At 42.6% G+C, this 25,096-nt stretch overlaps 1 protein-coding gene across 15 annotated transcripts in view; it reads left to right on the forward strand.

The window, feature by feature from the left end:
- LOC108889501 (membrane-associated guanylate kinase, WW and PDZ domain-containing protein 1) overlaps positions 1-25,096 on the forward strand; it is a 91,607-nt gene that overhangs the window by 53,308 nt on the left and 13,203 nt on the right. For 5 of the 15 annotated variants that reach the window (XM_018685975.2, XM_018685978.2, XM_018685988.2 and 2 more), the window contains 14 exons: positions 719-838; positions 2,481-2,669; positions 3,831-4,098; positions 4,411-4,458; positions 4,730-4,812; positions 5,412-5,450; positions 7,793-7,850; positions 8,089-8,201; positions 9,275-9,397; positions 9,648-9,833; positions 10,044-10,655; positions 19,081-19,115; positions 21,954-22,209; positions 24,566-24,657. In XM_018685975.2, the coding sequence (XP_018541491.1) occupies positions 719-838; positions 2,481-2,669; positions 3,831-4,098; positions 4,411-4,458; positions 4,730-4,812; positions 5,412-5,450; positions 7,793-7,850; positions 8,089-8,201; positions 9,275-9,397; positions 9,648-9,833; positions 10,044-10,655; positions 19,081-19,115; positions 21,954-22,209; positions 24,566-24,657 (2,222 nt within the window). The remainder of the gene's footprint in view (positions 1-718; positions 839-2,480; positions 2,670-3,830; positions 4,099-4,410; positions 4,459-4,729; positions 4,813-5,411; positions 5,451-7,792; positions 7,851-8,088; positions 8,202-9,274; positions 9,398-9,647; positions 9,834-10,043; positions 10,656-19,080; positions 19,116-21,953; positions 22,210-24,565; positions 24,658-25,096) is intronic. The other 10 variants (XM_018685976.2, XM_018685989.2, XM_018685977.2 and 7 more) reach the window with 9 other exon arrangements.

Genomic DNA, 25,096 nt, shown 5'->3' on the forward strand with positions numbered 1-25,096 from the left:
GTTTCACAATATGAAGGAGTCAGTCCTGGTTTATATTGCTGCAGACTGAAAAGCTTTTACTATACTATAGTTAAACCTAACAACACCTAAGAATGCAGTAAGTGCAGCCATAAAGCACTGCAGTCGTGACAGGAACAATGCAGCTTTAACGATCAATACCAGCTTAAGTAATACGACTATAATAGTATTATGTCAGTGCATTTTACAATTCCAGACTCACCGTGAAGAAGTGGATGGATTGATAACAGTATCAGGAATAGTGTAATGCTAAAGGTGACCTTTATTTTATCTTCTGACTTAGCAGGCAGCAGCTTCCCATGAGGCAGAGGGAGATAGCTGGAGATGTGAGCCTCGATTTAATTTCCTGACATGACATTCGCAGCCACTCACCAGTCACTGTGCTTCCAATCACCACACTGAATCACAATCACATCCTCTTGATTTCACAACTCTCTCATTTCCTGCTTTAGAAACCTTGTCCCTATGACCGCTCATCATCTCAAAGAGCTGAATGAATGTTGCAATGTTGACTGCATTTTAACACTAATGACAGGCTTTCAGTGTGGAAGCTGTGAGAGGAGACTGTTAAACATGTCGTTGTGCCAGGAGGAAAAATCTGATTTCACTTTCAGTCAACTGTAAGCACATGGCTTGAATTTTAACTGGTTAGCAGGAGCCACTTAAACTTTCTTTGTTTTTTTTTTCCTCTTGTCCTTAGGTACAACCCGCCCCCCTCGAGAAGGAGAGGTCCCAGGGGTGGACTACAACTTCCTGTCTGTGGAGGACTTCCTAGAACTTGAGGAGAGTGGCACACTACTGGAAATAGGAACGTATGAAGGTAAGGACGACGACAATGATGATAATGATCATAACTGACACTCCATGTGACTCGTGATGGCGCAGGTGTCCTGATTCACCACAGATACAATAAGCATAGCAGCGATCAACATGTATTTTTTCCTACATGCAGACAGGCTGTAAGAGTGTGCACTCAGTTGATTCTGATTAGACTGTGCATGATGGGGGGAGATGCATCCAGGAGACAGCAGGTCACTCCACATCTGTCCCTCTCACTCTGATAAGGACAGTTGTTGTACAGCGCTAAGGCACAAACCTGTGTGTGTAAACGTGTGCGGATGTGTGTGTTCATGCATTTTGTGTTTGTCTGCGAGGCCACGTGTTGTGTGTGTGATTGTGTGCATGGGGCCGGTAGAGAATGTTGCGACATTAATCTGCTTGGCACCGGCTCTGCTGTGTGTTGGCACGTTTCGCTCTTTCACGCAGACAATGTCAAATACCTGTCCACAGGAGTCTGTGGCTATCCAGACAACCAGAGGAAGCCTGGATTATTGATTCATAAATAAATCTGGATCTAATGGATTATATAGAAACATCTCTGATTATATTTAAAGTTTGTATAAAAGTGATTTTCCTCTCAGTTTTGTTCAGTATTTTGGAAAAATGTTGCCTATTTTATTTGATAAGAACCTGAGGGAGGATGGCATACAGCAACATCCTTAGGTGAATTCAAACTGTTAAAGGAATAGTTTGACATTTTGAGAACTAGTTTACATGTCTGCACAGTAGATGTGAAGCTATGGTCAGCAGCTAATTAGCTTAGCTTAGCATAAAGACAGGAAAGAGAGGGGAACAGCTAGTCTGACTCTTTCCAAAAGGTAACATACATACAAGAATGGTATTGACCATCTCATTTTTATTCATTTAACAGTAAATAATTGAATATTTGCCAGACAACTAGCGGAGGGTCTACAAAGTTACAACTCCAGAGCCAAGAAATAGTCACAAGTCTCCCTGCAAAACTGCAAAACACAAACAAGATATAACCTACTTTCAGTCTTCATGCTACATAAGCTAACCAGCTGTGGGTTGTAGCTCCATATTTACTGTACAGACACAGGAGTGGTATCAATTTTGTCATGCAATGCTCGGCATAAAAGTATATATGTGTATTTCCCCAAATTTCCAACCATTTTCTTTGACATTGCTCTTACGTGGTGTGCATTAGACCCCTGGGCCAACAGGGCATGTCTTCCTCTCGCATTTACAAATGGATATGACTGGTACGAATTCCTTGTTTACACCGCTGACAAATAAACAAGCTTTTCAGTCAGAAAAGCTGCTAAAACAAGCTGAGTGTTGTGAGCTGGTCCATCGTTTTTGCTCAGTGTGCTTTCAGAGTCTAGACAATACAGCTTTGCAGCCTCAAACACAAACCAGAACCGTTTGGCTTTCTCACCAGCTGCTTATTTCCATGATTTGTAGTCATGCTGTGATCCAGCTTTGTGTCTTTCCCTCACAGCATAAGATTAGGAGGTTTCATAGATCCTCTGCCTGCTATCTCTCTGTCCCTCACACTCTGCCTGTTTTTATCCCCGGCTTCCACTCTCCCCGTCTCGGTTTCTCCTTCTCCCTCCTCCTGTGTCTCTCTCAAGCATGCTAATGTCCTTCTTGTTGCCTAGGTAACTATTATGGGACCCCCAAGCCGCCAAGGCAGCCCATCATTGGGACAGTGATTCTCAGTGATGCAGGCTCCCAGCAGTCCACCCCAAAGCGCACCAAGTCCTACAATGACATGCAAAACGCCCGAATAGTGCCTGCTGACGACGACGATGACGACCAGGCCACGGAAATGAACAACAGTTTTACAGGTGAGTGCGTCGTAGCACCTCTCCAGCCTCTCTCTTTCTCTCTCTCTGTTTGCTGAAGTTTCTGTATCTGCAGCTTTCTTTGTCTCTGCATGTGTAGTACTCTCCATCTGTGCCGTGTTTGTTCTCGAGTGGATGCTTGTTCAGGAGTGTCTGTGTATACATGTGTGTGCCAAAGATTAGGAATACAGAAGGAGAGAGATAATGTGTGTATGTTTATGATTTCCTCTCCTCTGTTGTATAGTGTCTGGCGGTTACATCATGTCTTTGTGGTGCTGATTCCTTTTTTTTCCTGTGAGCCTCCAAACACTGCCATCTGCCTGTGAGGAGGGGTGTAGTGGAGGAAGAAGTAGATTACAAGCTACACGCACAAGATTAATCATTTTCTCTCCATACCACAACCCTCACATCCTCCCCCTACCTGTTATCTTATTTTATCACTTTCCTCCCCTTAACTTATCAAATTCTGTCTTGCGTGTGTACATGTTTGTCAAGTGTTAATATTTCTACCTCAGGTGATAGTAGTATTTCCATGCCAGATTTTCTCAGCACATCTGCATGTAAATGAATTACATCATATAAGTAAAAGAAGAAAATCGGTAACAACATGACACTTTTACACCATATCGTGTTTCCCGTCTTTTTCTCTCCCGCTTTGAGATCTATCCTGTTTTGTGAGTGTGATAGATGGCGTGTTTTTGTGCTTTTTTCTGCTGTGAATCTATGCCCTCTCTGTGTCCCCCTGCCAGGCTGCCAGAGTGTTGAATTAGCATTTGATCAACCCTGAAAGGCCCACGGAAGTGGTGGAGGACACTGGGCCAGAACTGGGGAGCAAGTGGGGATGGGGGTTGGGATTGCTAGCTTTAGAAGAAAGAGGCTTATGGGTGGAGAGGTAAAAGAGAGTGGGGGTCAGAGACAGTTTGGGAAAGACTGTTGCTGAGAGAATTAGCATATTCCTGGGGCCCGTTCAGTACACTAGAAATGGGTAGGAGTCAAATGTAGGATGGGGGGGAAGGGGAAAGGCTGGGAGTTTGGTGTGCTGAAAATTGCATGTCTGCTTACTTTTATCCTTTTCTTGCATGCACGAGACATAAACTGTGATTTTGCTCTTTTTTTTTTGTCGTTGTCATTGTTGTTCCGTGTTGTGCTTGTTGTGTTACCCAGGATCCTTAGTGCGTAGTCTCTTCCCCTCTCCTTTGTTGTGCACAGGTAACCCTAACGACCAGGACGAGAGCCGCGGCGGCATCCTCCGGCCGTACCCCGCACGTGACAATGCTCCATCCTGTGGTCTGAACAATGCAGCCACCTCCACCGCAGACAGCGGGCAGCAGACCCTCGCTGAACCGCAGGTCTCTCCAGAAGACCCGCTGGGACCGCTTCCTGAAAACTGGGAGATGGCCTACACCGAGAACGGAGAACTTTACTTCATAGAGTATGTATCGACAACCTGCAACACTTTAACAGTTTAATCTGCTGCACACACACTCTTACCACTGCCTGTATAAGCATTTCTCACCATAGCTCATAATGTAGTTGGTGTTTTCTGTATTTTACCTGCACTATAATCCCTTTTGTTCGTCCAGTGGCTTGTCTTCCCCCATGATTTGGTTTTTAGGCCTCCCCAGCCAACCTGCCCAACCCCCTGGGTGCAACTGCTTTCCTGTTAATCCCTGCATGTCCCGATCTCTAAAGGAGATCACATCCTGATCACCTGACTACCTCCACCTCTCTGTCCTCTCTGCAGCACGGCAAAGGCACACCACCAGGACATGGCTGTGTATTTTCAGAGCTTGTATGTTCATTTCTGCTATCACTGAATTACAATATGTTCTTGTTTAACAATACAGGGAAAAGTCAGGTCGTGTATTGTTGATATCCTGCCTGTGTGGCTCTGTTACTCTCACTTCTCTTCGCAGCAGACGCCTTCTGTCCTCTGTAAACTTGCTGACACGGTTTACTTTCTAATTCTTATTGATGCATTCATGCGCCTCTGCTGTGCTTTTATACGTTGGTTGTGATGGCCAGTGTTGAATTGTTCTGTTGTCTTGTTTGTTTCCTCTTAGCCACAACACAAAGACCACATCATGGCTGGATCCTCGGTGTAGAGACAAAGCCTCCAGGCCTCTGGAAGAGTGTGACGATGATGGTAAGCTGCTACACATCATTTACACAAGAAAAGTGTACATTCACACCTCTGTTTAGTGGTTTAGGAATCAGTAGGTGGTGCTTAAGGTCTCAGACATGGGGCTCTTCTTGTGACATTCCTTAATTTTTTAGTTCTGATTTGGTTAGATTGCAGGATTTATTGATTTGACATCTTGCCTACATTTGTCATACTGTAAATTATTAATTTTGTGAGACTACTGTCACAAAAAAACAGACATATAATTCTCAAATAATTAAGAAATGTTTGAGAATTTCTAAATGTCATTCGACAGCTTCAGACTTAAGAGCACATGCTGCAAAATTGCACCATCAAGTGGTGAAATTGAAAGTGGCACACTTCACTTCCTTTGATTGCTCAAGTGTTTCTTTTTTTTCCTTTAAAGATGTTGTTTGATCCTGTTATTATTACTGTCTTGAGACTAAGGGGTTTCTGTTTCCCTGTTTGCCTTTCTCTGGACTGTCACTTCATTCTTTATTTGCTCTTGATTCCTCCATCCCCGAACCACCTCTCCTCTGCTATCCATCCCTTTTCTATTCTTCATTTTGTTTTCTTTGTTACATCTTGCTTTCACCTTGGAGAAGAAGGGATACATACGGAGGACCTGGAGAGTGATTTAGGTAAGATTTTTTTAATTGGATCTAAACCAGGGTTATTCTAAGGTACTTTATGAGGTTAGATGGAGTTTATGAATCATATTCTTTAAAATGGAAAAAGGACTTTGTTGTTATGATAAATATGGTAATATGATTTGTTTCGTTCTCACGGTTTGATTCTGTCAGCTGCCTGCAGTAGAAAGACTTTTGATTTAGGTAGGAGGAAGGAGAGCTGTGAGCAGTTTTTGACCACGGATGGCACTGTAGAGCAGTGTTACAATGGTTGTACTGAGTGCTGTACCAGCTCGCACTCTGGATGCCACAAGCAGTGACATGATAAATGTTGCCAGCTTCAGAAAGAAGTGGTGTATATTAACAATTGGTGGTAGAAATGTGTTTTAATAGCAGTATGACTGAAGAAGATGACTGCAAGCTGATGTAAACAATGCAAATTTCATAAAAACAAAAGAAAATAATCAGGAAAAAAGATTCAGTATGTTCTGTAGGCCTTAAGGATACACATGTGTTTTGAGAACTATAAATGTAAACAAATGTGTATTTTCTTACTGAATACTCCTCAGGGTAACTTTAAAGTATAATAGGTTTTAATGGATTTTCTCCAGATTCATACAGAAAGATGGCTGTGTTTAGAGATACTGAACAAATCCATCTGATGTAAAACTAACCAATATAAGTTATGTCTGTGTCCATGTCAAAAGAGACTTTAATGTTTTTGGCAGTTGGTTTTATTACATTTCCAAATGTCTCCCTCTAGAATTTCAGCTTTTAACAGAGCTTCACGGCATTAATCGCTCACATGCATTAATCTGAGACATACTGTATGTGGTTTAGATATGCTGTTGATCTATAGCCAAAAGTTAAGCATTTACGGATTTTTGGAAAATTTCCTTTTGATGTACATTCGGAGCCTTTGTGGATATTTGGATAACACAATTTCTTCTGGATATAACAAAAACAATATTCTATTCCTCATCGGTCATAGCGTGAACAGCAGGAGTTATTTGTCTGAAATGCACAAAAACATTTGGAATATGTTATCCTGAGGTTGTGCTGAGGACTTGGGCTGATAGATGTACTTGGAGTTGCTTCACAGACTGGCAAATGGCTCCGCTGCCGATTCTCATCCCATATGCAGGTAGAACAAACAACCCTGTAATAGAATGAGAGCTCAGTCCCAAGCAAGGCCTTGAATGTCTGGCTGTAAGCCTTTATTATTGCTGGCTGCTCAGATGCAGACAGTCTGTGATTATTGATTGTGAAATCCAGTCTGTTATAAAAGTGTTTACTAGACGTGGGAGAAGCCCACAGTAACACAAGGAGGTAATGTCTTTGTCTGAAATCAAATATAGTGAGGGGGAGAACTGAGATGCTGACATCTTAATGGCAACGTGTCAGTTTAATGGGCCTAATCTGTCCACTTCTTCTCATGAAGTGTGGTTAGGTGTGTGTACAATGTATGGCTGTAGTAATATGCAGCAAAATAATTACAACATGCAAACAAATACAGATGTTAGCTCTTCAGCTTTTTAAATTTCCAGACCAGACTTTTGTCAATCCGCATTCTGTTGTAAACATGTTTGAAGCTGTGTAGGATCTTTGTTGTCACAGGTACACTAAGATATTTTAGTCTTAATGAGCAGAATAAATGTAATATAGGCAGCAGGAGAGTGATCCAGGTCATAATTTAGTTTACACAAACACTTAACAGCTACGCATATCCAATGTGTTGACTAGTTTTGTAAATGTGTGCGACTGGAACAGCTAGAACCCTCTGTACCTGACGAAGAGCCAATCTGGGCTTGAAACTTGTACTTTTAGCTTGTACTTGCTTGTACTTTTAGTGGTGTAATAAAGCAGAAATTTTAAAGTGAGCATTTCATGGTGTTGCAACTCCACAGCAGGCAGAAACTGTTATTTTCAAACTAAAAAAAAGTCTTAAATTATCCTGTTGTACAATAGCAAACAGCTCAAGTTGTTTAGTCTTAGTTATTTTGGCACTGACAGAATCCAAAACCGCAAAATACAATGTGATAAAGACACCAAGTGCTAATGAATCAAGCTTACAAACATAACACAACAAATCCAATCTCGTACTCAAAACTGTGAAGAAAAACAGTAAAAGTGAGTAATGTGGAGCCTCTATGGCCATAATGAGAGATGTTAGATAAGAGACAAATGTAATCCAACGCGATTTAGCATACTATATATATGTACTATAAGTGTAGTATGTCAACTATGTAAGTCAACCTAACTACACTATCTCACTCAGCTCTGCTAACTGCCATGATAAAAGGTAAAAAGTGTTGTTTTTCTGTGGTTAATGTTGTGTACTGTCTGTATTTCAGAGCTGCCTCCAGGATGGGAAAGAATAGATGACCCAGTGTACGGGGTGTATTATGTAGAGTAAGTTAATCACCGTATTGATTCACATAAATACAAAGAAAAGCAGGGTTTCTCCAAGTTAAAGACCCTCTAACAAATTTTCGGTCAGTCTTTTCACCTTCAGGCCAAATGTATCTTGTTAAACTGCAAAGACTGAACCTTCTTATTGATAAGAACACCTTTTATATATATATTTTTATCTATCAGTTTTTATATATCAGTCTTTACCTCTCTTTATCTCTCCCTCTGTCTGTCTCAGTCACATAAACAGAAAGACACAGTATGAGAACCCAGTGATGGAGGCGCGGCGTCGGAAAATCCTGGAGCAGCAGCAGCAGCCGCAGCCTCCAGAAGGTGAGCGGTATATTCGAGGTTCGTTTCCTGCCCTGGCACGGCACCATTTCTTTCTTTCTTCATGTCTGTGAGTGTCGTGTCCTTCTAGTTCGTCCAGTGCTCTCCTGGGATTGGGCCAGGCTGCTTTTCTCTCTTCTATGGCTTGACTTCAACATTTTTGTTCGCTGAGTGCAAATTCTGAATCTCATGCAAACTAAGTTTTCAAGAAAATGAAGCTGGCCCAAGCCCCGGTGTTGTCTTTGGTGTTTAGACTTTAATTTACGTGATTTAAAATCATAAATGCTGTTTATCATTTCGTATTTGATCATTTAATGTGCTTTACCATGAAGAGATGAGGAAGGGATTTTTACTGAGGCATCCAGTGAGACTGGGAGAGTTGCAGGGGAGGCTCGGAGTGAGAGATATAAAGAAAAGATACTGCGTGAGGTTAAAAGTACCAGATGCTTGCTGATGTTCTGAAAACAGCTGGAAGTTTTTTCACTAACATGGTCAGCAGTTGGAGTTTCAACAGTGGCTGTGACACACAACTCATGGAGGCAGTTAAGTCACTTTAAAACCTTTAGTAATGTAATTTGCTCCAAAAATTGTATTCCTTCTCTAAATCGTAACTCAGTCAAACACGAACTGCTAATAGCTAGTTCAGCATACTTTTAATGGTGCACAAGGGCTCAAGTTGTAGTCCACAGGTAACTGACTCCATGGCAACATTATACTTCTTGCTTACAGCCCCCAGAGCCCCCAAACTGTAGTTCCAAAACAAGAGCATGATTAAGTCCCAGCGTGAAGTAAAACAAACAATGATGATAGGTTATTAAATTTTTTTTTAATGTTATCACTATCAATAGTACAAAGGCTGTGTGCTATACTTACAAAAGAATCAAAACATTCAACAAATATCACTAGAGGAAATAAATTAAGAGCTGGTTTTAACTGAGGCATAAAAATGAGTCAGGTGGCAAGTATGTACAGCGTGTGCTTTAAGCTCTGTGTTTGTGTGTTGCTGTTAAGTGTATATGTGTGTGTGGCATGTAAATACACTTTTGTGTTGAGTGTGTGTGTGGATTAACGTGTGTGTGATTGTACCTGTACAGAGTGGATAGAGGAGCACTCCTCAGCAGCGGCTCCTTTGGCAAACTACGCTCCAAACCACCTGGAGACCTACAGGGACCCACAGGTCCCACCAACTCTACCTCCCGGCCCTGCAGGAGTCAAACGTAAATCTTTATGCTTACAGACGCTGTATACTTCATAACCACTGCTATGTGGTCCTGACAGTGGCCTTAAGATCCATCATGTAATTCACATCTGCAATGACAACCAAATGCATGCAGATCAAATGTGTTATTAAACATACATTAAACTGTCCAAGCTGTCCATGCTGCAGTAAACACTTCTGATAACTGAATGTAGAATATGTGAACGGAAACAAGGGTAATAATTGTTTTTGTCTCTGGTGCTGTGCAGGAGGGAAGCCTTTCTTCACAAGAAACCCAGCAGAGCTGAAAGGAACCTTCATCAACACAAAGCTGAAGAAGAGTCGTCGTGGCTTCGGCTTCACTGTGGTTGGAGGTGACGAGCCAGATGAGTTTCTACAGATCAAAAGTCTGGTGCTGGATGGTCCTGCAGCTGTAGATGGCAAGATGGAGACAGGTGCAGTACATAACCACCATCCACAGGGGGCACTGTTTTCATACAACAACACACACTGTTGTCTTACAATACTTACATCCATTTTCTCTGAAATGTCACCATCACACAACTGCAGGCTGATGCCAAATAAAACTGACTTTATAACATTAATTTGACTTGTAATTTGTGTAAATAACTACATTACTAACAGTTTCATTTTCCTTTGTGCAGGTGATGTGATAGTCAGTGTGAATGACACCATTGTGCTGGGCTACACCCACGCCCAGGTGGTGAAGATCTTCCAATCCATCCCCATCGGCTCCATGGTGGACCTGGCCTTATGCCGTGGCTATCCGCTGCCCTTTGACCCCGACGACCCCAACACCAGCCTGGTGACCTCAGTGGCGATCTTGGACAAGGAGCCCATCATCGTCAATGGACAGGAGACGTTCGACTCTCCCTCCAACCAGGCCGGACCCGTCAATGGCATGAGGGAGCCGCGGCCGCACAGCCCCTCAGCCGAGGTGGCGTCTAATGGTTCGCATGGCTACTCCAGCGATGTGGTCACCCTGGCCTCGTCCATAGCCACCCAGCCCGAGTTGATCACCATCCACATGGAGAAGGGAGACAAAGGGTTCGGCTTCACCATCGCCGACAGCCTGACAGGAGGAGGGCAGAGGGTCAAGCAGATAGTGGACTATCCACGCTGCCGTGGCCTAAAGGAGGGGGACATTCTGATGGAGGTCAACAAGAGGAATGTCCAAAATATGAGCCACAACCAGGTGGTAGACCTGCTGAGCAAATGTCCCAGAGGCAGCGAGGTCACCATGCTGGTGCAAAGAGGTATGTATTACATCTTGATGTCAGATATTTGTCAGCAGGGGGTGGATAAATAGATGCGGGCACTGAAGCTTTGACGTGAAAGGATGTGTGATTAAGCTCACAAAAGAATGCACTGTTGTTGTACCGCTGAACAGACAACAGCTTGAATAGTTGGCACGGAAAGAGAGACATAATGAGAGAGCAGGAGTGTAAAGTGAGGAAGAGAGTGGGTGGCAGGTTGAAAATGCTCGGACTGGATGGGATGAAGCGAGGAGAGTTATAGAGACGATGGGCTGAGTTAGCATGGCAGAGGGCGAGCAGATGAGTGTGGGAGGGAGTGGGAGGCTGGGTAAAGAGGCGAGATAGATGAATGAGAAGGGAGGGGAGAGGAGCCCATTAGGTCAGGGACTTGTATACGTTATGAATACAGATGCTGCTGAATTAGACCCCAGAGATGCTGTCGGTCTTTGCCATTATCTTATGTCGCCTTTATGATAATTTGGGTATTGTGGAGGGTGTGAAATCTCCTCACGATGTGTTTTATTTTCAAATTGCTGTACCTGGAATGAATAAGTGAGAGGAGCTTAGAGCTGGTTTTCATGGAAACAGAAAATAACTGAATGTTTCATCAATTTTGATTAGAATATTGAGTATTCAGTTGGCTCATATTGTGTTATTTTTACTTTCATGCTGATTTTTAAATGGTGGATGTTGCTTTGCCTGGATTCTCAGCCTCCTCACTACTACAATCCGCCATTCATGTTCCTACACTGTTGGCCTGGGATGACCCAGAGATAAATGTTTTTCTCATTGAAATGTCAAAACAAAACAAATTGTTTGCCTGAGTGTAGAGTATCCACGCAGACACTGAATGACATTCGAGGTCCCTCATTTGTGTCCGGTCATTGTTGTTAAATTGCCATCCATGCTGACTGACCCAGAACTCTTTTAGTAGCAGGCTGGAATATGCACCCCACATCAATTATGCCCTCTAATGAGTTGACCTTGTGCACTGCTGCTGGAATAACACTGCTGTATTGTGTTAAATGTCAGCATCATTATGGGCCTGTGCGTGTGTGTGTGTCTATGAAAGTGTGTGAGAGAGAATGTGATAGGGATACAGGGCAGTATCCCTGCTACCAGAGCCCAGAGGGAAAGGTACAAAGAGAGCAAGAGCAAGACAGAGAGGAAATAGAGGAGAGGATAAGTAGGATGGAGGCTACTGGAAGTCACTGGGGCAGGTAGAGCGACTGACAGCAGCGTAGATCATTTCTGTTTGCTCTGACACCAGCCTGTCATTACTGAGCAGCCAGGTGATGAGGGACAGGAACTGCACACACAGGCAGCAAGGGGGTCAGTATTTAGATGAATTAAGGGGCTATATCAATTGTAAGACATAGAAGCTGAGTATGTTATGACTGTAAGTCCTGATACACAGTATTTTACCTTATTCACTACCTTTATTTGAAACTTTCTACAAAACCCTTCTTTCATTTAACAAAAGGAGTCAGTCATCTCAAATATCAAATGTCACTTCAATACAATATTTCAGGAAGTTTGCAGAAATAAAATATAAAACTAGCAAAATTATGAAAAGTTGACTATCGTGGTAAAATCTTTGGTTAACTGCCTGGATGTCAGGAGCTTAGGACCAAGTCTCCAGTCATGGAGACTGCTGCCATGACTGCTGCTCTCACTTTTCAAACTAATATTGTACAGCCTGACACCATTTTTTACCAAGACTCTATGAGATGCACCTCACACATTGTGACATGCAATAAACATACACAATTGCTATTTTTGCACAGTTTAAAGGTGCCTGTAGTGGATCAACAGAAAATTAATCAACAATAATTTTGAAGTTTCCAGCACTCAGTGGTTTTAATGTGTTCAAATATGATGATTCGCCTGTTTTCCCTACTTTATATCATTGTAAACTGAATATCTATGGGTTTTGAATTGATCATCACCTTTAGGAAATTTTGACAGGCATTTTTCGGCCCTTTTTTGGACACAAATATTAGATTAATCCAAAATACACAGGACAGAGAAATCAGTTATAAACATAATCATTAGCTGCAGCTGTACCCAATAACAACAGATCTTGAGACTGAGAATTGTGTTTGGTTTCCAGTCTAAGCATAATGCTGTGACCTTTCAAGTGATCGCTAGCAGCTAGCACATAGTCATTCATAAACAACAATTATGGGAGCAAAAGAGGAGCGAGGTAAGGCAGATAAGAGGAGAGAGCAGAGGATGAGAAATAGGACTGGGGATCATGTTTTGAGAAAGTGGAGGTGGAGGATTAGAGGAAAAGAGTGAGAGATTTGCTGAACAGCACTGGAAGTTCAGCGAGGGGAGCGTATATGAGGGGATTGGTTTAGAGAAGTATCAGCAGATGAGAGGAGGATGAAGAGGAGGAGGAGGAGTAGGAACAAGGTGGACTTCAGCTGAAGGAGAAGAAGCCTTAATCTGTTCATCTATGACTCATCAATCTGTGCTGTCTGACTCATAGTCAGCAGTTTGTTATCATGAGAGGGCACAGAGCACAAGGTCAAACAAACATAACATCACAATGATTTCCCACAGTAATTGTCAGATTCCAGTTGTGTATATAACTTTTTGCAGGAGGTTGAGTTGTGTCACAGAAGTTATATTCATTCAAAATGCTCTGTGTTTATTTTGATACAGCCTTCAAAATGTCACTGCTGTTTAAAAAAAACGAGCGTTCTTTGTAAGGTTCAGATTGAGTTGTCTATATTATGAGGCATGCACGACAAAGTGAGAAAAAACATCTTTTGTAAAACTCCACCAGTTCAGTAGTTTACTCTTACTGCCCAGGAGGCAGCATGGCTCTGAACTGAACAGTGTCAGAGCACTTTGCTTGTGGCTAATATCAGAAAGATACACTGTGAGTTCGGAGGCTTTACAAGTAAAAAAAAAATTAATGTGTTTTGTCACACATCATTTTCAGAAGGCTGTGGTACATTTTGCCATTACCTTAATGCTACGTGCAGGGGCTGAAGAGTGCATCTGAAATGAACACAGCCACATTTTGGATTTTGGATTGCCCAGCAAATGGTCCCTCTAGTTTCAATTCTGCGGTCATAGAAAACCTAGAAGGGAAAATAGTAACGTGTAATTTGTGCAAGGACAATAGGCAAGAGGTAGAATTGGTTGTTGTGGTGATGAGAGAAGTAGCTGCTAAAGAACTATGTAGTGACAGTTGTTAAAAAGAAAAAGTAAGTACGAGCCAAATGGATATTTTCAAACCTAGAAGCAACATTTGGAAATATATATTTATTTATACACTTGCCTGGCTTAGCCTCCCTTTAGCCTCATCTGCATTGGACCAAAATGTGTTAAGCAAGTGTGAAGTGCAGGTTTCAGTCATTTAGTACATTTGCAGAGCACCTGCACTCTAAGCATTTGCATGTGTAAATATCTACAAGTTAGAAAAAAATGTATTATTACCATGAGCTCTCTAGTCTAAGAAATATTCCAATTAAATTTTAAAGACAACATCTGGTGTTCTCACACATACAGGATCCTCCCCTGTAAAGGAGGCCAGGCCAGCTACGACTCCTCCATCTTGTCTCCCCAGTGTTGTTGCCATGACAATTGTGAACAGTGCTCCTGTCCCCTGAGAGACAGAGAGGAAGTTGAAGAGAGAAAATGAAAAGACAGAGGGAAGAGAAATAAAATGTGGAGGAAATGAAGGTAGAGGAATGAAATGCGATGATAACAAATGACAAAGAAGAGTAAGGCAATATAATTTAAGAGTACATGAAGAGAAGAGAAAAAACGCATAACAGGACAATCTTACAAGAAGAAAAAAGACAAATGTTTACAGGTTTGGCTCAACAAGATGGAACATTACTCATGTTGTACGCCCTCTAACAATGTATATAGAAAATCTGGAGGATGAGCCATTCACTCGCATGTGTGGGCTCTTTATAGACTCACCAAGGCCACAGCTTCAACAGCATATTGGAGCACTGGGCTATTCACTCTGCTGCAGATTCAGTATGAAAAGCTCAAGTTTTTTTCAGTGCTGTTGCTTCAGGGTTAGAGAGTGACCCCCAACACACACACACATTTGTACCCACACAACTATGCCAAAACACCCAATTTCCTACATTTTACTGAACTTGTGTTCACCAGTGAAGGCTGGTGCTTGAATGTTTGATTTCTGAAATCCAATGTGACATTTAAAATATGTGTATGATAGGACTGAGAGATGGGGCAGATGGCAAGGACATCTTTTTAAGTCTGATCAAAACACATGCCTGACCCATTCCTTTATCACACAGTACTTGGCTGTACACACAAATTATTCGAGCTACTGAGCAGAAAGTCACTGACATGTTCTCATATTGTCAATTGATAATACGAACATGTTCTCTTAGAGGCTGCATGTGTGTTTCAACACTTTCTGCCTTTAATGTTGTTCAGTAATTTCCCAGTTAGCATACTTGTTTGTAATTGTGCTACTTATTATGGGCATGCTTCACTGTCTACTGTAAAAGAAGGAGAGGAAGCAGCCTCCTCCACATTGATGCTTAGAGCCAGTTTAGGTCACCAAACAACTGACAGTGCTCGCTTTCACTTCCAATTTGTTTACTTCCCCTATCATTTGAATGATAATGGTCACAGTCTTAGTCATTCTGCCTCAGTAACAATAAAATCATGGTTTTTAAGCTGGTGTTGCATTCTTAGTGATCTATTCACTTTTTTAAAAGCAGTGTTCTATGGAGCAGAGCTTTACTGTCATTCAGCAGCTTCAGCAGCATAAAAATATCAGGATTATGGCACCGCTGCGTAATGTAAATTCTGTGTGTATTTGCGTGTGTGCTTGTAAACTCACCTGCATCTGCGTACAAAGGAAAGCTCACTTTCTTGCATACCTGCCTGTGTTGATATTACATATGTATAGCATGCATGCATTTATGGATGCTCCTGCAGAGTTGCGTGTGTGCAGGAACATGTGATTCCCATATTTCTTTCACTGAGCTTCTGCTGCTCATAAATCTTACATCCAGCCAGATTCCATCAATGCCGAGTTACACGTATACATCAGCATCACAATGACAAAGTAATTTAAGCAGATTTAAAGACTGCATCATGAATGAAGATGCGTTCATGCCACACAGCATGTAAATCAGCTGTTCTAGCTGACATAAGCTATAGTGTGGTGGCCCTGAAGGTCAAAACACAACATTTCAAAAAAACATTTCAGAAAACACAAAAACATTATATCTGCAGTACCTTTGACTGAATTCAGCTTATAGGATATAAATAAAAATAATTAAAAGATAGTGTATTATTATAATGCTATTTTTCTGTTAGTACTGTCATAACCCAGCTCTTGAGCCATGACAAAAGACAGAAAGAGACAGCAGTTTATTACTGAAACAATACCCAAAAAACATGCTTAATGTCCTCTGGTGTGCTAGTCCATATTATCAGTGTTACAGTGTAAAGCAACCAAACAAAGATGTGGTTCTGGAAAAATGGAAAGAGAGTGCTTACTGATACAGCCAGATCTTAAGGCCTCCGGGGAGACTGGCCAGGTGCTTGCAATCACACTGATACTCTGCTTACCAGGGACCTGCAAGGCAAGACGGATACAGACAAGGGGTGAAACACACACAGCAGCCTCCACTAAAGCGGGAGGGCAATCCCACTTTTCTCCAGAGATAATAAATAATAATAAATACACTCCTAGAGTGTCTGATCAATTGGCTCAGGCGTTAGAGTACTGCTCTTAAGTTTTAAGGTTGTGGGTTTAAACTATGGTGAATTTTGAAGTCAAGTAGTTCAGCCCAGATAAAGACCTAATGACTCTAAGAAATGAACTTCAAGTGTCTCTAGTCCAATGGCTCAAGCCATTAAAATAGTGCTTGGTAGTTCTAAGGACACAGGTTCAATCCTTACGAGAGGCAATGAATTTTAAAGTTAAAAACTGAATGCAAAAACCCCAAGGCTTGAAGGAACAGAAAGCACTGGATGAAATAGCACAGGCTGTTAAGACATCTGCTTGGTAATTCAGGGGATGCAGGTTCGATTCTTCTGAGAGGCCATGAATTTATCAGCTGAGGACCAAATGCAAAGACTCAAAGGAATAGCCGCTAAGCACTGGATCAAATAGTGCAGGGTCTTAAGACACCTGCCTGGCAATTCAGAGGACACAGGTTCAATTCTTACCAGGTGCTGATACTGAGTGTAACTGCCATCTTTAACAAAGGGGTCACTGCACACATGAGCATTAGGCCTATCTAACTACGCTCCTCCCAACCACAGGTGAAGGTTGGAAGCCATTTTTGACAATATATTTCAGTCAGTTTCTTATATATTCCTCCTCATCAACAATAACTTTTGATACTTTGAGCAAGCATAAACTATGCAAACCACAGGCATTTTGAGAGGCTGTGATAATGCCAACGAACTATTGACTTGGGTTCCGTTCTATCACAAACAATAAGGGCTGTTACAACCTTTCCCTAATCTGAAAGGTTTGTGTTTTCTGAAATGTTTTGTGTTTTCTGAAATACTTTTGTGGTTAGTGAAAGTTGGTGTGTTCTGACTTTCAGAGTTAGGGTCAAACTAAATCAATTTCTTGAATCTTAATTCTCCTTCAGTTCCACACTCAAATTTATTAACCATATGGCTATAGTTAAATTAAATCTCTATACATTTTAATGCTAATTATGTTGACTTTGTTGCCAGTTTGAAGATTTTCAGAGGTTGTATCAAAGTGAGAGATTCCTATTGGCCTCTCATACAGTGTAATTTAGGGCTCCAGGGTCACATAACCCTGCTGTTGTAATGGGAAATACTTATTATTGACATGTGACCTACTGATGTGTGTCCTTCCTGGGTCAGACACACACACTCACATGAAAACATTCATCAGCATGTCAGCAGCTGAGATGTTCCACTTGCTCCAGTAACTGGCACCCCATAATCTGAGGGAGAGAGAGGGAGAGAAGGAGGGAGGGAAAATACAGAGGATAAATTATGAATCGTGTAGAGAGAGAGGGGCTTTGCAGCAACACAGAGTTTTAACATTTAATGATTTTTTTGCCAATGCAGCAGAAAGAGCCTAAGATGGATGCTTGCATGTTGTTGTATGTGTTAATGTCACTAGAACCTTCCATTAATACTCCCTGTAGGTTTTTCCCATGGCATGCTGGGGAGGGAAATAATATGTTTTCATCTGGCTCCATAGCAGAAATGAAGGAGAATGAGGCTGTAATGGATCAACGTTTGAGAATTAATGTAAATTCTGTTGCGCTGCTGCTTCTGCCTACTTCTCATAAAGTAGACTGCTGCCACTGTATTGTATACAGAACCACTTGATTGCCTTGGCAACAGCAACTCTTTGTCCCAATCCTGCCTCATGTCGTTCATGCATTCATTTGTCTATTTTTGTCTCAACATACGGTGCCGTAGTAAGTGGAAGGAAAAGCAGCTTCGGGAATGGAAAGGAATTTTTGTGGAAAGCAGAGCGTCTTCTTCATGTGGGGGGTAAATAATAAGGTGGAGTTTGAATTAATGTGTTTGAGGTTGAGAAACCTACACAATGAAATTTCTGAGCTTGTGATGGATGTGCAAAAAAAAGGCAGTTGAGTGGGAATGTGGATTATTCCCTACACTGGTATGCTGTGAATACTCTCCCCTGACAACTCGCTCCAAGTATTAATATTTCATTAGCACAAATGAGATTGATCTTCTTGGTGGCTCTCTACAGTATGTTAACTGGTATATAAGAGAGAGGGAGATAGAGACAGATAGAGGGAGAGTAAGTCATGGTGCACGGAAGAAGAGGAGGGGGAGGGAATGAGGGAAAAAAAGGCGAGAGAGAAGATCTCAATGTAAGCCTTGAGCAAAGCAGAGGAGTGGAGAGGAGAGGAAACAGCTCTGTTGTTAGTCAGAAGATGTGCACAGTAAGGCAGAAGCTCAGCCTTTCCTTTGATATGAAGCTCAAGCTGCTGAGCTCCTTCTTAGAGGGTAATAGTTGAGATTCTGCTGGAGAGGTTGTGTTGGAGACAACTGGCTGAAGCAGACTGGGGTGGGAACCTGTAGCTTGGACTAGCCGTCCGGGCTGCTGCAGCATCAGTCAGCCCGTCTAATGCAGATAGATCAGTTGCTCCTCTTCTAACAGCACGGGTGAGAGCGCCGTGTGGAGCAGGATACAGCACAGGGGGAGGAGATCACTTAGATTAGCGAGCAGCCTAGCGCAGTGTGTTGCTCAGAGAGAGAAAGCAACAGAGAGGAGGAGGAGGAGGAGGAGGGGTAGGAGAGCTGGGCCAGTTGCGTTCCGCTCTGCAGCAGGAACCAAGGGTCCATCCATTCGTCCTGGGGAGTTTTTGATCAGAGGGGACAAGGGAAGAGCATCGCAGGTCATTAATGCTCTCTCTGTCTCTCTGCCGATGTTTTGCAGGAGTGGTGCCAGCCAAGAGGAGTCCAAAGCTGGTGGTGAGTACTATGATCTTCAGCTCTTTTGTGTGTGTGCATGTTCGCTCTACTGAGTGAAAGGAGCGCTATTTAAAGAACAAAAGACAAAGAGATACAATATCTAACTCTTGTTGTACTGCCCTGCACCCAGAGCTTAAGAAATCATCCCATTTTATCCTGCCGCCACCATTCGTCTTTACTTCTTTCACAGTCTGCCACTTTGACTTTTCTGACATGCTTCTTTCTTTCGTTGTTTTTTTAAAATTTTTTAATTTTTTTTTTGCTTTTGTGTTGTCATTCCTTTGTTTTATATCCTTTCTTTCTCTCTACATCCCTCCAACCCTGCCATGCTGCCATCCTGTGACTGATTAAGCATAGCCTAGGCAGAACAGTGTAACAGTGACCAGCTGTTGGAGAGGGCAGACAGCCACAGCTGAGGGATGACGAGAGAGAGAGAGAGAGGCATGAAGCAAAAATAGGAGACAGGGATGAGGAGAGGGGAGAGGTGAAGACCAGCGTGGAGATGGTTTGTCTGATGACAGTGAATCACTATGATAGCCCACAGATACAGAGGATATACAGAGGCTAACAGACAGGGAGAAGGGTGCAATGATGACAGAGGGAGCTGGAAGCAAAGAATAGGGAGATTGGGGAAGCTGGAGGAGAGATTGCAACAGATTGCAATGTGACTCATAGTTGTGATGGGAAAAGAGGGGAGAAAGATGCATAAAGACCAGATCTATGAGCAGCAAGAGGGGGACTCTCAGGGAACAGTGCAGTTATTCTGGAGTTTAAAGAGCAAATGCCTCCTCGTTTTTACGACTCATCTCAACCTGATAAAAAAATCAATACAGGCTCAGAAGAGATGCCAGTGCAGCTTTAAATTACTGTCACCCTGTTTCACCCCCAGAGAGCCAGCAAGTTAAAGTAGAAGGACGCTTCCTCTGGACAGATTCATCCAAGGTCAGTGGCGGGTTCAATTCCAACCACTTGAGTGGAAGAGAACCTTGTCCTCTGTCTCTCGATCAACATTAAAAACCCTGGCCTCAGATGGCTGGATATTAGGATTAGGATTAGTTTGAAATGGTATCAGTCAGAGCTGTGGGTGTCACCTATTCAGGTCACATGGCACGGCGGATGGAGGAGGAGGGTGCTTTAAGGGGGTCGGGTGGGACCAATAGTGGCCTTGCCTGACTGTCACTTTGGATTAGCTTTCCGCTGAGAAAAAGCCAGTTTTCCCCCCTCTGTGTTATGTCAGTGAAATGTCACGCTGCATGCAACTTCGTGTCAACCCAGAACAACCATTTTGCCTCCAGTTCAGAATCTAAATAGATGCTCACAGTAAACTCCCATATGCAAGAGAGACTGTGCTGTCTCAACCCATTAAGCAAGTCTCTGGTGATCAAATGAGAAGTCAATTTTGCATGGCTGTTGTCCTCATTAAGAAGCATTACTGGAATATCTGACCCTTCATCACTCTTCAGTGAGATAAGTGAGAGAGTCGGAGACGATGCCATGACTTCTCTACCATTTCATGTACTAGTTTATTATTCATATCAGATAGAAAATGATTCAGTTGTTGTTGGTGCTTTCTTACTGTCAGTAATTACATTTTCTCAGTAAGGCTTGTTCTTCATAAAAGGCTTTATAATGTGCATCTGCAAATAGTAATGTAGTAATTTGTACATTTTGTGGTTGCAGAATCAGAATACAAAGAACACAGGAAACCATGAAGTGTCTAGCAGCACAATAATAGGCCATAAAAAAAATCATGGTACTCTATATATTGTCTAAGCGGGACCAAAAACGTCGCAAGTGACTTAAAAGATGCCAAGACTATGTAACTTCATCATGACAAAAGTTATTTTATCTTTGGTTGCAACAATCAAGATGTAGCAGGACAAAACACCATGACCACAGTTTGAATTCAAAATGTACAGTTTATAAGCACATCAGATCGAAGTAATTTGCTTTGTAGTCCATTCTGACCTATTGCATGCCCTGTTGACCTATCAGTAAACTAAGCAGTAAATTTGGGAGTACACTGTTGAGCAATGCCATGCTGACACCAAAGCATATGTGTGTGAAAGTATATTGAATTCTTCACTGTAGATTGTAAAATTACCAACAAAGATAACACTGTTTGCTGACTTTGAAAAAAGCGTGATTCTGTAACTACAACAAATTTGAGGACTTGTCTGCGAACATAAATAAGGCAGCAGTGTCTTCAACATGATACAGCGACCCCCACACTGGCATCCTCGTGTCATGGCAGTTTTTTTCATGCAGTGCCCAAGTTGGTACGAGAACACTGAATGTTTCAGTGCTAAATCTTTTTTTTTTTTTTTGATTAATCCACCATTAAATCAGCTAATTATTTTAAATAATTTCAGTTTATGGAGTACCAACAAAAACTCTTCAGCCAGATTTTACACATTCCTGCCTCAGTTGAGAACAACCTTAACTCTGTTTCCATGCATGGGACCTTCTGCAATAAACAAAGATTCATGGGATTCATAAAGGCAGTATCTTTGTTCATTAAAATTCCCTCACATTTCAAACTGTCTTTGTCTGGCAACCATGGAAACCAAGTCATTTCTCCTCACATTCCAGCAGACATTTTAGTAAGAGATGTTCTACTGCAATGTCTAAACAAGATGACCTTGGTCGCTTTTATTTCTCTTTGTCCTCCATCAACACTTTTCACACTCAACTCTTTTACCCTTTATCTCACCCTTATCACTGACTCACTTATCACTCTCACTTTTTTCTCTCCTCTATCTGCCCTCTACCTTCTTCTTATATCCGCCCCCATCCCTCACACATATACACCTCTCTCTCTGTTTTCTGTCCACCCAGCACCAGTTAGAGAGGAAAGACAGCCAGAGCAGCTCCCAGCACAGCGTGTGCAGCCATCGCAGCACCCACACCGATTCTCCCAGCCACCCACCCTCTGCCATGCCCAGTGAGGCTGTGGCTCCCACTCCTGCTGCCCCCACCCAGCCTCTGCCAGGCCTGCCCCCTCAGGACCCCGCAGATGGCACCCTCACCCTCCAGAAGAAGCCAGACCCCTTTAAGATCTGGGCTCAGTCCAGGAGCATGTACGAGAGCCGACGTGAGTAGAATTCAGTTCTGTCTTATTTTGAGAATTACCTCTGCAATTCTTCTTGTGTTATAAACGACTATTATTTTGGGATTAGGCAGAGATCAGGCAAAATGTGTTTCAACAGATAACTGCTGGGTGGATTTTTTAAACTATAATATCCACTGATTGTATCGTCAGACCCTTTTGATGAAGCGAAAAGACGCCCTGGAAACATCTGTTATTGCTCTGCTTGGAGTGCATTAGCAAATATAATTCTTAATTTGTTACACAGAGTTCAGTGTTCAGTGTGATGACCACGGGGCACATTTTTGTGTGTGTGTGTTTGTGTCTGCCAATGCCTTTTTTTGTGTTTGCTAAACAATTGTGTGCTTACTGAGTCACAAGTGACCCAGTGACAAAAGGCGCCTCCGAGAGGAAAGTGTCCTTGAGAACACACAAGTTCTTGCCAGTGAGTGGTGCAGTGGTGGTTTGTGTGTGCATGTGTCATTCATACATATACACATACACACACACACACACACACACACACACACACACACACACACAAACACACACACACTCAGCCTTACTACTGAAAAGAAACTGCAAGTACAAAAACAGTGAACAGCATGTAGTGGAGGGGCAAGACCACTTTGCTTTTAAGTTTAAAACTGACCACATTTACATTATGAGCAGTCAAACAGCTTATTTCCCACACACTGGAAAACCAGAGTATCCAAAATCCAAAACTAGAACACCAGAAAGTAGGCAGCTTCTCTGTAAAACTCCTCAATATCATTTGCAGTTGTGGCCTATTCTTGCATTATTCATAGGGAACCACTGTAAGGATGTCAAACCACTTATTTTCTGTTTCTATTAGAGGAGACCAAGAAAAGAGCATGGATCCTCCTAAATAACGGGTTCACTCTCCTTTTCTGGTTGAATTACATCTTTCAGACCTGCACTGATACTGGTGGTGAGATATAAGGAGAGACTAGGTCTATATATGCTGTGAAATACATTTCTGTGGTGTAAAAGGTTGCATTGTGATCGTAAAGAATTGATGTCTATGGCAGGACTGCTTTGTTAGCTTGCCGCTCACTTGTGGTTGTTTTCAGCCAGACGTGTGGGTCGTCCACATGCCGTGTACCACAGTGTTGGTTGTTAATAATCATGGCTGCCTGTAGAATCTAGGACTGCTGCTGATTAAATATTAACTGGGCCCGGAGAGGGCTCCTTTAAGCTGCAGCTGATTGGTATATCTGTTTGATAACCCCTGAAGGAGCTGCAGCCCCTTTTTGAGTCGGCAGGGAGAAGGAGGGGGGGAGACACAATGAAACAAGAAAGGGAGAAGGAGACAAAGAATGACAAAGAGGCCCAGATTCTGCGTCTGTATTTTTATATGTATTCATGTGCACGCTGCCTCATACAAGGGCACACTCTTGAATCTGTGAGCTGGTGCATCCATGCATCCACCAAGTGAAGAGAAGAGCGATATTGCAGTGGCAGGAGAGTGTGACTGAAAGGTGAGCTTTTGGGAATTTTTGCTTCCCTCAATGCTTCATGTCACCTGTCGCTTGATGTGGCACACAGCTGCTCCTCTTACTGTTGGTTTACTTTGATCACTACTCTGCAGACACAGGTCAACAGAGGGTTAATTACAAGTCTAGCCACAGCAGTTTAAAATTGCACGGAGCGAGTTATCGGGGGGGGGGGGGGTGCCAGAGAGTGAAAGCTAATGGGTTCACTACTGGCCTTGCGTGCCAGCCGTGCAGACAGCAGGCAGCGCAGGAAGAAAGGGCCTGTGCCTCCTGTGCGGACTGGCCCTGTGGGCTGAACAGACTGACACCAAATTGCCTGTGTCCTCCTCCACAGTCTGCTCTGTCCATTGCGAGATGCAAATGTGCAGGGAGTTGTGTGTGTGAGTTCAGGGAAGCAGGCGATAGATGCTAAAAATTCATGTGTGTAAGAAAGGTCTGGCTATCAATTAAGACTAATAATAGGGCTCAACACCAGGTAACTTTTCAGATTCCAGGTCTGTGAATCTGACAAGGTCACAGCACAAGAGTTTGCAGCCTAGTTTGTGGTCCACACGAGTACAAGGAACCAATCTGCTCAACAAGGCAGGGCTGAGACGTGGGAAGGAGCAGCAGTTGATTTTGCCAGCATTCATTCTGACGGCAGTAGAGAAGCAAACACTTTATTGATCAGCAATAACACAACTGGACGTGGATTTGTTATGATTAGACGAAACAGGAGTCAACTTGATGATTAGAGAACAAGCATTCAGTGATTAGCTAACAAAGATGCTAATCAGTCAGGTCTTTGTGCGATTTGGTGGTTTATCCCTGTGAAGTCCTCTAACTCTTCTTCTTGTGTATTTCAGTGCCAGATTGCCAGGAGCAGGACATTTTCCTTTGGCGGAAAGATACGGGCTTCGGCTTTCGCATCCTAGGAGGAAATGAGCCTGGGGAGCCTGTAAGTATCCCTTCACCTTTGAATCTCATCAATAGCTCAGTCTAACAGCTGTTTAATTAAAAGCTTATAGTATACACACTCATACACCCCATCCATGCCATTGCTGATCTCCAAATGCTCTGCTCTTTTTCTTAGCATACTTGTTTTGTTGGTTATGTCCATCTTCCCTTCTCCTTTCCTGTTTAGAACCGCCTTTAAACCAGAGCAACACAAAGTCCTAACACATCACTATCTATCTCTAACTGGAGCTGTGGCTCTCTGGAGGATCATATAGACAGCTTGTTAAGAGAGGCAAAGGCCTCACCCGCCAATCCTTCTGGTTGTGCGCCATATATTTGTCTTAAAAGGAGGGAGCAAGAGGGGGAGTGGAAGGCAGATATTGAGGAATAGAGGGAAATAAAATGGCAGCAGGCTTCAGGTCTACCCCACAGGAGTTACT

Source organism: Lates calcarifer, linkage group LG6 (genome assembly GCF_001640805.2).
Source record: "Lates calcarifer isolate ASB-BC8 linkage group LG6, TLL_Latcal_v3, whole genome shotgun sequence".
Classification (NCBI taxonomy): Eukaryota; Metazoa; Chordata; class Actinopteri; family Centropomidae; genus Lates; species Lates calcarifer.